Here is a 13,939-nt window from a genome sequence, read left to right on the forward strand (position 1 = left end):
AGTCCCTAGACAGAAGCATTATTGACATCTTAGTATATAACTTCCCAAATATGTTTGATTATATAACTATAATCTTTAAAAATAAATTGGAATTGGCCAGTAAGCATATGAAAAGATGTTCAATATCATTGGTCATTAGGGAGATGTAAATCAAAACCATAAAGAGATATCACTTCACACACACTAAGATGACTATCATGAAAAAGACACATCATAAGAAGTGTTGTCAAGGATGTGGAAAAATTGGAACCCTTGCACATTGCCGTGGGAATGTAAAATGGTGCAGCCACTTGGGGAAATGGTTTGAGAGTTCCTCAAAAATTTCCTCTTAACATAGAGTTACCAGATGACCCAGAAATTCCACCCCTAAGTATATGCCCAAGCAAAATGAAAACGTCTGCTCATACAAAATCTTGCACACAAATCTTGCACAAATCTTCATAGTTATTATTCAAATATCTAAAAAGTGGAAACAACCCAAATGTCCAGCAACTGATGACTAGATAAATTAAATGTGGCCTATCCATACCAAGGAATATTATTTGGCAATAAAAAGCAATGAAGCTTTTTATAGACTTACGTGTGTCAGTAGATACATGCTACAATACAGGTGACACCTGACAACATTATACTAAGTGAAAGAAGCCAGTAACAAAGATCATTCCACTCACATGACATGTTCAGAAGAGGCAGGTTAATAGAAACAGAAGGCGGATTTAGTGGTTTCTCAGGAAATGCCTGTTGGCTGCCAATGGATAGTGGTTCCTTTTAGGGGGACAAAAGTGTCCCAAAATTAGCTTGTGGTGATGGTTGTCAATTGTGCATTTTAATGGATGAATTGTATCAATATATGTGGTTTACATTTCAATAAAGCTGTTTAAAAAACAAAAGAAATCAGATTATATATTAAGTGATATATTGTATTTCTGTAACCTTTGTTTTCTAGTAACTATTATATATCAGAGACATTTACCTATGTCAATACATATAGGTCTATCTCATTCTATTTAATGGTGAGAGTAGTTGTTTATTTGACAATTGCATTGCAGTCCATTATGTAACTAAACCACCTACTGAAGGACATCTAGGTTTCTAACCTCTCAATATAATAAACAGAACTGGTATAATATCTGTGCATATACATCAGTGTGAACTCACCCAATCCTTCCATGAGAATAAATTCCTAGATGTGGACCTGCTGAGTCAGAGGATATACATACTTTATATTAATATGTGTTTCCAGAGGGCCTTCTATAAATCCTGCACTGACTTACAATCCCACCTTCTCCTTTTAAGGATGTCTATTTCTTCATACCACAGTTTCACTGCTTGTAGATAGGCTGAAACATGGCATAAAAGGGGCTGATAGGTGATTTAGTAAACCACCAACTCCAAAATGCTGGTGCATGTCAAATTTTTCATAATTCCACAGTAAAAGAAGGAAAATATAAGGAGTCTTTCATGAAGCTAAATTAATTTGATTTAAAGAACTGTCATTTATTTTGAAAGGAAGTAAATTAATATGTTCAGAAAAACTTTTCTCTCCCACTCCTCATTCAATGGAAGTCAAGGCCTCTAGTAGATGTTATCAGCCAACTTCTTCTCCACCTAAGACACACTTACCAGAGGAATCCTCTATAGTATCCCTAGAAGAGGCAAGAACATAAGCATCTTCTACAGACTACTGTCTTCTAGCTATTTTTTTTTTGGCTAGTAATTTTTATTTAATTTTAAAAGCTTAAGGTAAAAAATACAGGCAGTAAGTTTTACTAGTCAATAAAAAGCAATTCTACCAACCCAGTGGTAATATACTAAACGGAGTTGGAAAGCATTTTACTGAAAGCAAAATATTTCGAGAAAATAGACATTTATACAAAATTATAAAATGCTTGTAATAAGAATAAGTGCATTTCAAGGAAAGCACAAACTTATTTTAATCTATAGAGCCAGTTAAAGCCTTAAAAAATTTAAGTGGAGGGCTTCCCTGGTGGTGCAGTGGTTGAGAGTCCGCCTGCCGATGCAGGGGACATGGGTTCGTGCCCTGGTCCGGGAAGATCCCACATGCCTCGGAGAGGCTGGGCCCATGAGCCATGGCCGCTAAGCCTGCGCGTCCGGAGCCTGTGCTCCGCAATGGGAGAGGCCACAACAGTAAGAGGCCCACATACAGAAAAAAAAAAAAAAATTTAAGTGGAAACTGACATATGCAAAAATGTATAAACATTCTACAAAAGATGGTTGTTCTTTTCCTGAGTATACTAAAGCTATGAAACATAAGGTGACATAGAAGGTAGAGGTTTGGGAACTCTTCTCAAGGGCATTTCCTTTCTACACGCTGCTTCCCTCCTTCTTCATATTCTTGTTTGGAAATCCGCATCTGCTGAAATGTGCCCAAAGAAGCTAGAATGGAGCCACCGATCCATGAACTAAACCTCTGTTCCACTGTTGTATTATTTGCAATCAGTTTCAACCGCATACTTGGGGGTGTTTTCTGAGAGAGTTCTCTATTCAACCTGTCAGTAAAGCTCTGTATTAGCGTGTTTCCTCCTGCCACTATAACGCTGGCACAGAGACCTGGTCTGATATCAATATCGCACATTCCAACACTTGCAGCGACAACATGACTGACGCCCAGCATTGTATTTCTTGATAACCCCTTTACACTGGAAGAGTCAAATAATCCTTCAGGAATCTTTAACCGTTCTGCTCCAAAATCACAGTGTAGTCATTGGGGAATTCATAATGAACAGTTGGCATCTGTGCGGCTACTTTTTCATCGTAAGTTGAATCTGACACTTGAAGTACTGAGCCTTGAAAATCCTGGATAACACAGTTACACATGTAATTGTGCCAAGACCTTGTAACCTGTGGCCACTTCTCTCTTCTGTTCCAGTTTGCTGGAGATCCTTCACAAACAGCTTCTTTTGATGCAATCATATATGGAGCAATCAGTTCTATATTCATTTCTTGAAAGAGTTCTCTGCACTCATAGTAATACAGTCTCCAGCAACAGGGGATTTTACAATGCTTTGCTGAAGGACATGGCCATCGTGACCTGGAACTGCAGTGGTATGAGTGGCTCCACTGTCTAAGATAAGCCCAGTAGAATGACCATTAGCAAATGCTGTCAAAACAGCAGTTTTGCAAAGGAAGAATGCAGGGAGGTTGTGGTGCTCAAACATTAACTCTGTCAGTTTCTCTCTCTTTGCTCTGGTACTCCACGGTGCTTCTGACATGAGAACAGGATGCAGGCTCGCTTCTGATTTGACTCATTTTGGAGGTATGAGCCAAAATAGCCTGGAAACTACCCCAATCTTCAACCATCCCAGTTTTCAGTGGTGGAATATGGCCTCTGTATTCTCCCTCGGAACACGCAGGGCATTTGCATCTATGTAATAGGTGGGACCGCCTTGTTTGCCTTTCTCACCATCTATTTCCATCAATGTACTTCCATCACCTCTTTCTACACCATACCAAGAGCCATAGGGAAATCCATCTTGGGAGAGTCCTCACCAGCATAACCAGCTTTCACAGTATAGGATCCAATGTCAAACACAAGGGTTCCGGGCTTCCCTGATGGCGCAGTGGTTGAGAGTCCGCCTGCCGATGCAGGGGACGCGGGTTCGTGCCCCGGTCCGGGAAGATCCCACGTGCCGCGGAGCAGCTGGGCCCGTGAGCCATGGCCGCTGAGCCTGTGCGTCCGGAGCCTGTGCTCCGCAATGGGAGAGGCCACAACAGTGAGAGGCCCGCGTACCGCAAAAAAAAAACCAAAAAACAAACAAGGGCTCCAACCTCATCTCCGCCGTACACCCCGCTGCTCATGGCTGCTATCGATGCGACTCCTACGCTAAAGGCCACAAGGCGAAGTGACTGCAACGGCCACGACTGCGGGTCCCGAAAAGCGCTGGCCCCCGACTCCCTTAACTTCCACCGCCACCCCCCTCAGGCAACAAAGCTGCGTCCACACCCTTCTAGCCATTTTTAAAATGTCTACTGATTTTACTATTTTGGCCCAAGGGGTGATCTTCTTCTCCTCTGAAACTTCAAAGGGCCTCAAGACTCCACCCTCCAACTCCCACTCTTTTCAGCACAGCCCTGTCACACGGATACACGTGTGTGTCTTGTTGGGGGTCACGAATGGTACCAACGAGAAAATGCCTGGATCGGGTCTTGATGAATGAGCTTCCAGTGGGGAAGAGGAAAAGGTCATTCTAGACACAGGAAAAAGTACACACAAAGATAGGGTGTGAAACAACATGGTGTGCCGAGGAACTTGAATTACTCCAGTTTAGCAGAAATAGACTGAGGTAGAAAGTGGTAGGTGCTGAGGTGGGAAAGTCTTTTGCGACAGGTAAAGACGTGTCATTTTATTTTGAAGGCAACAGGAATCTTTTGTAGGATTTTTACACATGGATGTGTAAAAGCATCAGGTATGATTTTTAGAAAAATCACTTTGGGGTTAGTGCAAATGGCAGGAGTAGAAGGAAGGATGGGACAGCACAGAGCGACCAGTTACGATGCCTACAGTTGTTCAGGTGAGATTGGATTACGCATGAACTAGGACCGTGGTAGTGAAAATGGGGGAAAGAGGTGGGCCCCGAAATATCAGAAAGGTGGATAACGGACCTCTCAGAGCTTCAGTTTAAAGGAGAGAGGTCCCTTCTGGCTCTAAATTATGACTCTAGGAACTAAACAGAAAACATTCCCTTTAGGAAAACAATAAAAGGCCAGGACACTGGCATGAAACCCTTGGGACTTTCACAATAAAAATCATACCAATTTAAAAATCTAAGCACATGTGACCACCTTCTGGAAGCATTCCAAAGCTCCCTCAGAGGCTAAGGAGAAATCACCATAGCTAGGTGGTGGGTCCCTGTCACCCTCGGGTTCTCAGAATTCAATTAGCGATTCTCACATGTTCCTAGGGAGACTCGCATTGCTTATCACCCTGTTTACAGAACGTGATCACTCCAGCTAAACCAACATCAGTTCATTGTGTTGATGGTTAATTAGTTCTGTGGCTCAGAACTACACGGGAAAGTATGAAAAACCAACCAACTGAACAAACAAGTAAGCAAATAAAAACTCAACAGATCTGTACTATGACTCAGCGCAAGGAGACAGTGGGAGAGAATCTACATGCTTTTCTCTTTCTCTCTCCATCTCTTTCTTCACAGACTCAGTTACTGCCCATGTAGCCCCTGCATGGTAAGCTGACCCAGGAAAAGAGTCTTTACATATTACATGCTATGTTATTATATAATAACAATCATATCAGACAGGGCCTCCTTCTCCTTTGTTATACGAAATATATATAATATGAAATACACACACACACACACACACACACACACACACACATTTTATATAACAAAGGAAAAGGAGGCCATGTCTGATATTTACCTTTTCGGGGCTCACAGTTCACACTGAAGGTAAAGATTATACTGTCCCTCTTTCCAAATGAACTATTAAAAACCAATATCTACAGTGATAGTAAGACAATTATTTTGACGAGTTCACTTCGTTTCACAGATCCATCGTTTTTTGAACCTAGAACAGCACTGAGTTACACACAGGGACTAATTTTGCCATTTAAGATTTCCCAGTGGAGATCCTGAAACAGGGAACTGATTTAACAACAAAAATAAACAAAATGCCCATATTGGAACTGAGAGCAAACTTGAATGTTTTCAGTCTAACACGTGGCTTTTCACAAAGATCATCTGTCAAATACAAGTCAGAAGAGATTTAAAGGCCACAACCCTGAACAACCTCCCAATTGTTCCCACAAAGCAATTCATCCAGGCCTGAGCAAGGAACTTTTCCATTTATGCTTATTTAGGTATGGTCTGCCTTCAAGCTCTGTCAGTGACCAAAACTTAAATTGTAGCCAATGAAACACAAGCTTCCAGCATAAAAGAACATGCACCAGCCTTCAGTTTCCAGAGCAGAAATTTAAGGTTTTTCTCTTTTGCAAACTAAGAAGTCTTTCAAACATCTTACCTATGTGCAACACATTCTGGAAATTTTAACACCCAATTTCATAATCTAGACTTGAGAATAGACATAGTCCAAAGATGAGAGATATTTACAAATTAATTAGATCTATGCCACACAGGGATACGGCATAGACAGTTTTCCTGGTCTACCTATGCGTGCATTTATATTTTCACACCAATAAGAAGTCTGTCTGCAATGGTACTGGGGGAAGCGGGTGGGGAGGTGGGTCGAAGGTTTTATTTTTTCCTTGAGATGAAGTACAGATTCAATGTTTCCACATTTTGTATCAATTTCATTTTATGCTTCCTTGTCTTAATAAAAATTGATAAATTTTAGACAGAATTGAAAAACTGTGAATTCCAAGGTAACAGCTATGCATGGGAATTAACACCATTCCGAAAAAGGTATTACTTTTAACTGTAGAAAGGTGTTTTGTTTGTTGGTTGGTTGGTTGGTCTGGCAGTATTATATGTTGTGTTCTAAAGCTCTGGGGAAACAAATTTGCCAAACAGCTTGGAGGGAGGGAGTCATTTGTCAAGGCTCCCTGGAGCTGAAACCTTCTTAAATCAAATTATTGGCAGATGCATTTTATAAATATATTTGTCTGTAGACATACAGGAAGAATTTTCTCATCAAATTTTGATTTTTTTCTAGTGTACTTCAAATAAATGTAATAATAAATAGCAACCCTCCAAAAACCAAACAGAAATATATATATATTCATATTTTAACATCTTTATTGGAGTATAATTGCTTTACAATGTATATATAAATATATATTTTTAATTGCACTTTAAAAGTTAGCTCCTTTTACTGACGACAAACAAGAATTTTCTTGTCAAAGTTTAGAGGAAAACTGTGAAGGATACTTAGAGATCATCTATTCCAATCTAGTCTCTCCCCTTTTATATTAAGCAAGAAACTTTGAGTTAATCACATAGAAGAAGAGCATTTCTCTAAATAAAAAAGTTTCCCATGCTTTCCTTCTTATGCATTATTTTATTACCATGTCCTCTTTCCACTTTAAGGGAGAGTGAACAGAAACTCTGCAGGCAGATCTCAAGAAGTTTGATTCAGAATATTTTGAAGTCGTGCCGCTAAGAAACATAAATATTTCATGCAAGCAAACATGTTCATCTCATTTAAAAGACATTGCCGAACTAGTAAACTCTCAGCCTTACGCATTTATGAAGGTAGCAAAAAGTACTGTTCTGACAGCCTGAGAGTGTTTAATTAATAATCATACTTTTCCCAGATCAGATTTCCAAAGTCAAATGCTTGGGGTAGGGAAAGAGAGGTACAGACGTGAGTCAACTCTGAGTCTATTTTCAGGTTATTTTAATATTAAATTTCCTCCTTGCTGAGTGTCATTAGTCTAGTTATGCTACTAGGAAACAGGAAGATGCTAAGGAATTGAAGGAGCTGGGAGGGACATGCAGTCACCCAAGAAACATTCGTTAATGGCTGCTCTGCACCAAGCACTGTAGCGAGCACTGGAGACACAAAGACAAAGAGCAGTTCTTGGGCTTCCCTGGTGGCGCAGTGGTTGAGAGTCCGCCTGCCGATGCAGGGGACACAGGTTCGTGCCCTGGTCCGGGAGGATCCCACATGCCGCGGAGCGGCTGGGCCCGTGAGCCATGGCCGCTGAGCCTGCGCGTCCGGAGCCTGTGCTCCGCAACGGGAGACGCCACAACAGTGAGAGGCCCGCGTACCGCAAAAAAAAAAAAAAAAAAGCAGTTCTTTTCCTCAGTAATAGCTTAGGATGGGAGGCAAGCATTGGAAACAAATAAGTACAATGAAAAATTCTGAAATATGATAGGAGAAGGTGTAAGGTCCACTCCACCAGCACGGGGGCAGGGGCAGGGGGACTGCAAAGAGTGGTCTTGAGTCATATTGAAACCTGGGGGCATATTTGCCTGTGGTCCAGGAAGACAAAGAAGGAAAGGTCTGAAGGAAAGAGAACAGGTGCAAAGGCACAGAGGTAGGAACAGAATGGGGTTGCGGAACACGTGGTGAGGTCTGACCAGAATCGGAGGGAAAGGGGAGATGAAACTGGAGAATTTGACAGGCGTCAGCTCGAGAGTCGCTAGTAAGGCACACTAAGAACTTAGGATTTTATCTCACATAAATAATGGTAATAATAGTGATTGTAATAATTAATATCAAGTGCTTATTCTGTGCCAAGCTTTGGTATGAGCACTTAATGTGAACTCAATTCATTTCATCCTCACAACTCTATAAAATAACTATTATTACCCTCATTTTACAGATAAGGAAGCCAGGGCACAGAGAGGTCAAACGACTTAACCAAAGTCACACAACTAACAAGTGGTGAATCCAGAAATCAAACCTAGGTAGGCACATTCTTGACCATTGGTTGGTGTGTCTACCTAGTGGGTCACTGACTTTTTTTCAGCAGAGAACTGACATAATCAGATTTTATTTTAGACTAATGAGGAGTCTTGTACCAAAATCCAAGCAAGGAAATTCAGGAAGAAACCCAAACCCCTCCCAGGCCTTGAGATGCTTGGCCCAAAGGGACCTAGTGCATTTGACACTTGGAGAGGATTGCTCTTCAGCACTCCTTCTCTATACAACAAAATTATTTTCAGTAATAACCATGAAATGGGACAAATGATAAATGGCCAGAAAACAAACTCAAATAGTGAAAATTTTCTTCTACTGAAGTCTTATATGTAATCATGCCAGTAAAATAAATTTTAAAAGATTTTTGCACAAACAAGGAAAAGCAAAATGGATTAGTACTTTAAAATCACATTATTTTTTGGAAAAGGAGAGGGGGAAACAGCATTCTTAATGTTACTCCACAGCAGTGATGAATAATAACAAAGATGACCAAATTGCTCCCAAGAAGCCCATAAATCTATTAGGGAGAAGCAGCTTTAAACAAACATTTACCACGTGATAAGGGAGCACCAGAGTATTTGGGCAGTGGTGCTCGGGCTCAGCGCTGACAGGAGAAGTAGGATTTCACGAGGCGGACGGGAAATGGGGCCCAGGGAGGCATTCCAGGAAGAGGGAATGGCATGGGGAAAGGCACGGAGGGTGAGGAAGCCTGGAGGAACTGAGCACTGCAGGTTCTTGGTTTGGCAGACCTGAGGGTCCACGAATGAGAGCGTCTGGGGAGCAGGGGATGACATTAGAGAGACCAGTAGGACCAAATGTAAACTTTTGCACACTGCAGGGAATTTTTTTCTTAGCAAGATAGCCTGGTTAGGGTGGTGATGGGAGAGGCAGAAAGACCCAATAACAGGTAATGGGGCCCTAAAGGCAGACAGTGGCGGTTGGGATGGAAAGCAGAAAACAATGTTGAGATGGGTGGGCATCTGGGGACAGGCATCCCCCAGGGCACCAGGGACTAAGCCTGAGTCCCAGCCTTTAGCTGCCTCTGGTTTGTTTTTGATGGACGCACACACAGTAGGTGCTGTAACTGATACTGAAGAATGTCTTGCCCATCACCTGCTGAGAGAAAGTGTGTGCTCTTTAAACTGTAGTGCCAAAAATGTGCTTCAGGAGAGGTGACCTTAAGTCTTGGTTTGCGGCAGGCAGTATGGGCTTATATCAGACTGTCTGGGCAAAGTTATTAATAGGGTTCCCTTCCATTCTTAAGAGTATTCTGCTTTTAATGATAAATTATATGGTCTTTGGGTAACCGCTAACACTGTCTTTGGGTAACCGCTCCGGAAGGAACCTTTGTGGGTTCCTAGTTCTGTTTGTGGAATCTCGCCCTGGTGGTGAGGATGTAAAGAATCATGGACCGCATTTCCGCCTCCCCCAGCCCATCCCTCCATACACTACCCTAGAAAAAAGCGCCTATTCTTTTCTCCAGAAGAATTACTGGAGATGCAACCTTGAGGGAGAGTGGGCAGAGTCCTAGGACGAGACTCTTGACAACTGGTTCTATCTCCAGCTCTGCCCCCAAACGAGCTGTGGAGCCTCGGGCAAGTTGTCCACCTCTCTGGGCTTCTAGATCCTCTTGTGAGCAGCACGAGGGCTCAGCCAGACGGCTGCTAAGATCTCTTCCAGCGCTAAGGAACTCCCAAGGGGCCCACTTTCCGGAAGCCTATATGGCGGCTCCCAGGAACTCTCAGTTTCCCCTGCGAATCACCACCAAACCAGCTCTGTGCCGAACGCCCCGCTCATCCCGTATTCCTACCTCTGCCCTGGGGTGCGACCACCTTCGCGGCCTCTTGAAACACAAAAGCTAGTCCTGTAGCAGCACGAGACCTGGTTAAGACAGCAGTTAAGCGGCCCCAGAAGAAAGCCGCTTCCTCCCCGCCCACCCACTGCCCGTCGTCCAAGCCGCCTCCAAGCGTGGGAATCGCCAGGCCTGCCGGGTAAAAGACTTTGTTCCCGTTTGTCTCTTTGTTTTTACCTTGAATCCCTCTTTCCAGCCCTTCTGAGGCGCGGGCACACGTCTCTGTTCTGCAGCGGCCTGGGAAGGTCCGCAGCCCACGGTGCGCGCCGCGCGCCGCTCCTCAGGCCGGGCCGCCCCCTGCGCGCCCTCGAGCGCTCCTCGCCGCGCCCTTTGCGCACGTGCGTTTCGGCCCTACGCGCTGCGCCTCCCCCCGCCGCCCTCAGTGACTCCAGCCTCTCCCGCCTCGCGCACTTAAAGGCTCGGCAGGAGACGCTCGACACCAGGGCCGTGGCCTGGAACCGTCGCCACCGTAAACCCCATCACGCGGACCTAGGACCTGGGCGGCAGTGGGACTTTTGTAAACGGGACCTGCAAGATCGGAGGCGTTTAAAGGACACCTGGGTTGCCCTCTCCCGAGCCTAGTGAGGGGAGAGACTGCTGCCTGGCCACGCTGGTTTTAAAAGTACCCGAGGCGCCAGCATCCTGCGGGGACCTCTTTTTTTTTCCCTTTCTAAGGCATCGTGGGGCACGTCCCCACCCCTGCTGCCTCAGCCGGGCGCTCAAGCTGTTGGCTTTGGGGCTACAGACCCCGTGGGGACTGTGTAGAAGGAGGTTGCGAGGAAGGCGACCGTAGGAGTCCCGCCGGCGGAAGCAGCGCTTGAGGACAGGTGGACGGTGGAGGCGGCCCGGCTGGCAGCAGACTGCAGTGGCGCAGGGAGACCCTGGAGGGGACGGGCACGCAAACAGAAGCCCACTCAGTGAAGAAAACCAGACTTTTAGGATCATAAACAGCTCAGCAGCCGCGAAATGGGTCGTGCAAATCATTTTTATGGAAGGTGCATTTTATGAGCTGTTACCTTGTAAGGAAAGAGGGTGGATGGGTGTGCATTATTTCTCTCAGAGAATTAAAATGGTGGCATCCATCAAAGAAAGGCAGACCAGGCGGACCGCCCACATGAGCAACAAGTTGTTCCTTCCTGGATTTTTTTTTCTTTTTATCCTATTTCCAATTAATTTTTATTTTCCAGGATAAATTATTTTTAAAAGAGTTGAAAGGGATCTAGACGTTATCTACCAGCCCCTTATTTTACAGGCTGCAAACTTAGGCTCAGTGAGGTTGAGTGACGTAGACGGGGGGGGGGGGGGGGGGGGGCGGTGCGGGCAGTTAATGAGGGAGCTGGAATGAGGCACCAGGTGGCCTCACTCTGTCCCGTGTATCCGTAACACCAGGCAAATACGAGAAAGGATTCTTGGAAATGTCGTACAAGTTCTGGATCCTGCTAAGGAAATTAATGGTCAGCTGTGTTATAGGAAGCTGATTATTTGCTTGATACCATTTAAGCTCATTTCACTCTCCTTACTGCTGTGAGGGTGCTGCCTGTCAATTTTCCTTTGGCTAAAATTGAAGAAGAGGAAAGATGAGATGAAACTCAAGCCAAGGCATTATGATTGTTGAGCGACAGGCATTAAAAATTTGTGAATGAAGAGTTGAAGCCAGGCTAAAATGGTGTTTTGGGAACTTCTCTGTGTTAACTCATGGGTGTAATAAGTCACATGAAATGTTCCAATTGGAAACTGAAAAATTCTCAACTAGAACTCAATACAGAGGACACCTATAAAACGTTCTTGAGAAAGTTTAACGGAAGTTTGTAGGATGAACTAAGAGTGAAATACTACAGATCTTTTTTTTTTTTTCCTTTGAAGGCCATCTGTGAACAGAGGCTTGCTAGGACATCAGTGTGAATGAATGATACCCAAATGTATTGTGCAGCTATCTTTTGAGGCATCCTATCATTTACAGTCCAAAGTTGTGAAAAATGCCCGTTTTTTTTAACATCTTTATTGGAGTATAATTGCTTTACAATGGTGTGTTAGTTTCTGCTTTATAAAAAAGTGAATCAGCTATACATATACATAGATCCCCATATCTCCTCCCTCTTGCGTCTCCCTCCCACCCTCCCTATCCCACCCCTCTAGGTAGAAAAATGCCCTTTTTAAAGGTATGTGCTGGAGCCTGCTTTGTACTGTCTCATGAGAGACAATTCTCGGGAATATTTGGACCTAGTTGTTCAACACAGCCATTACTAAAAATTAAATTATATAAACTCACAAATTAGTTATATTAAAAACAAAGGTAATAAGTACAACTCAGTTTCTAATTGAAGAAGAGGAAATTATTTTAATCAGTTTCTAATTATTACAACTTACTACGTTTCTGAGTTTATTGACGTCTCTTGTATCTGTATGGTGTGCTACTGGGTGTCTCTTCCCAACTCCACCTTCAGTGATATCACGTTGATAGTTTAAAATCAGCCAAGGTAGGACTATGTACACCATGAAAACTGGTAAATGCTCCAAATCAAAGGCATTCTCCCCAGCCCTCCTCCCCCTCCCCTCCCCCTCCCCCTCCCCCAGAGAGCACACCACTGACTGTTTATTCCAGAATGCCAAGGAATGCCTCTGCCCTCTACACCGTCCTCTGACCTCTCTCTGCAGTGAAGCGGCCTCTGTTACCCGCAGCCTAAGCCACAGAATGTGTGCTGGTATCATTTCCACGTCTCCCTTCATTGGAGCTGGGGCGCTATTCTAAGGCTCCAGGCTCTGTGTCCTTAACTATCCTATTCTGGTCTTGGATAACCTGTTTCCACCTGGATGACTGCTAGAGGGAAAAATCCTTCGAGGCTCACCCAAGCAGGGCTGTCACTTGCTCACTTTAAAGTTTGACCACTACTCTCCATTTTTCTCCTCAGATACGAATAATCTCTGGAAGGTCAAGTTTTTACTTCCCTCCGGAATCTATTTAAGCCTGAGGTTTGGCTTGAGCTTTTTTCCGCTCTGGAGCGATGAGGGTATTGTAAGGACTTGGGCCTCTCCCACTTTACAGTGCACACCCTGGAGATCTCGTTAAGATGCAGATTATGATTCAGTAGGTTTCGGGTGCGGCCCCAAATCCCACATTTCTGAAAAGCCCCCAGTGCTTCTGTTGCTTTTTGCATAGGGTCACACTTGGAGTGGGAAGGGTGCAGAACTCATCAGAACATCAAATCATGACTTCAAGAGGCAGAAAGGAGAAACGGGAGGAAGGAGAAAGAATAGAGGAGGAAAATGACAGGGAAGAATAAAATGAAGTTTCTTAGACAATCAAGCGTAGAGGAAAAGAAACCCTGGCCTCATTTTATCAAGGTATCCTCTGTCTAGGAAGCACCTTTATCACATAACATTACAACTAGCAGCCTGAGTGCCACACCAGCTTCTCATCCTCTTCCCTGGTAGAGAAAGGATCTTTGCAAGTTAGTGGATCAGAGTGAAGAAGAAAAGAAAATCCTTACTTGCCATCACCCAAGCTCTGGAGGTAGCTGTTCCTCTTCTGTCTGTTCTGAAAGTTACCCTTCCAGGGATGACGGGCAAACCAGAGAGCAGACGTGTCTCCCCGCAGCACTGGGAAGGTTAGTATATCAGGGCGGCGGGGGTTGGCGGGGGCAGCGGTTGGTACCACGCCGCCAAGAGGTTTCAGAGTTCACATTGAAAACTCTACAATTTTAGTTCAGACCCTAAGCTTTTCTA

At 44.0% G+C, this 13,939-nt stretch overlaps 1 protein-coding gene and 1 pseudogene across 1 annotated transcript in view; both read right to left on the reverse strand.

Moving 5' to 3' along the window:
- The window catches only part of STMND1 (stathmin domain containing 1), a 35,906-nt gene extending 22,195 nt beyond the window's left edge, over positions 1 to 13,711 (reverse strand). The window contains 3 exon segments of the mRNA XM_012534331.3: positions 10,394 to 10,544; positions 10,914 to 11,097; positions 13,705 to 13,711. Coding sequence (XP_012389785.1) covers positions 10,394 to 10,544; positions 10,914 to 11,097; positions 13,705 to 13,711 — 342 coding nt within the window.
- LOC101273281 (actin-like protein 6A) lies at positions 1,982 to 3,819 on the reverse strand (annotated as a pseudogene).
- Positions 13,712 to 13,939: the final 228 nt, after the last annotated feature.

This window comes from Orcinus orca, chromosome 10 (genome assembly GCF_937001465.1).
Source record: "Orcinus orca chromosome 10, mOrcOrc1.1, whole genome shotgun sequence".
Classification (NCBI taxonomy): domain Eukaryota; kingdom Metazoa; phylum Chordata; class Mammalia; order Artiodactyla; family Delphinidae; genus Orcinus; species Orcinus orca.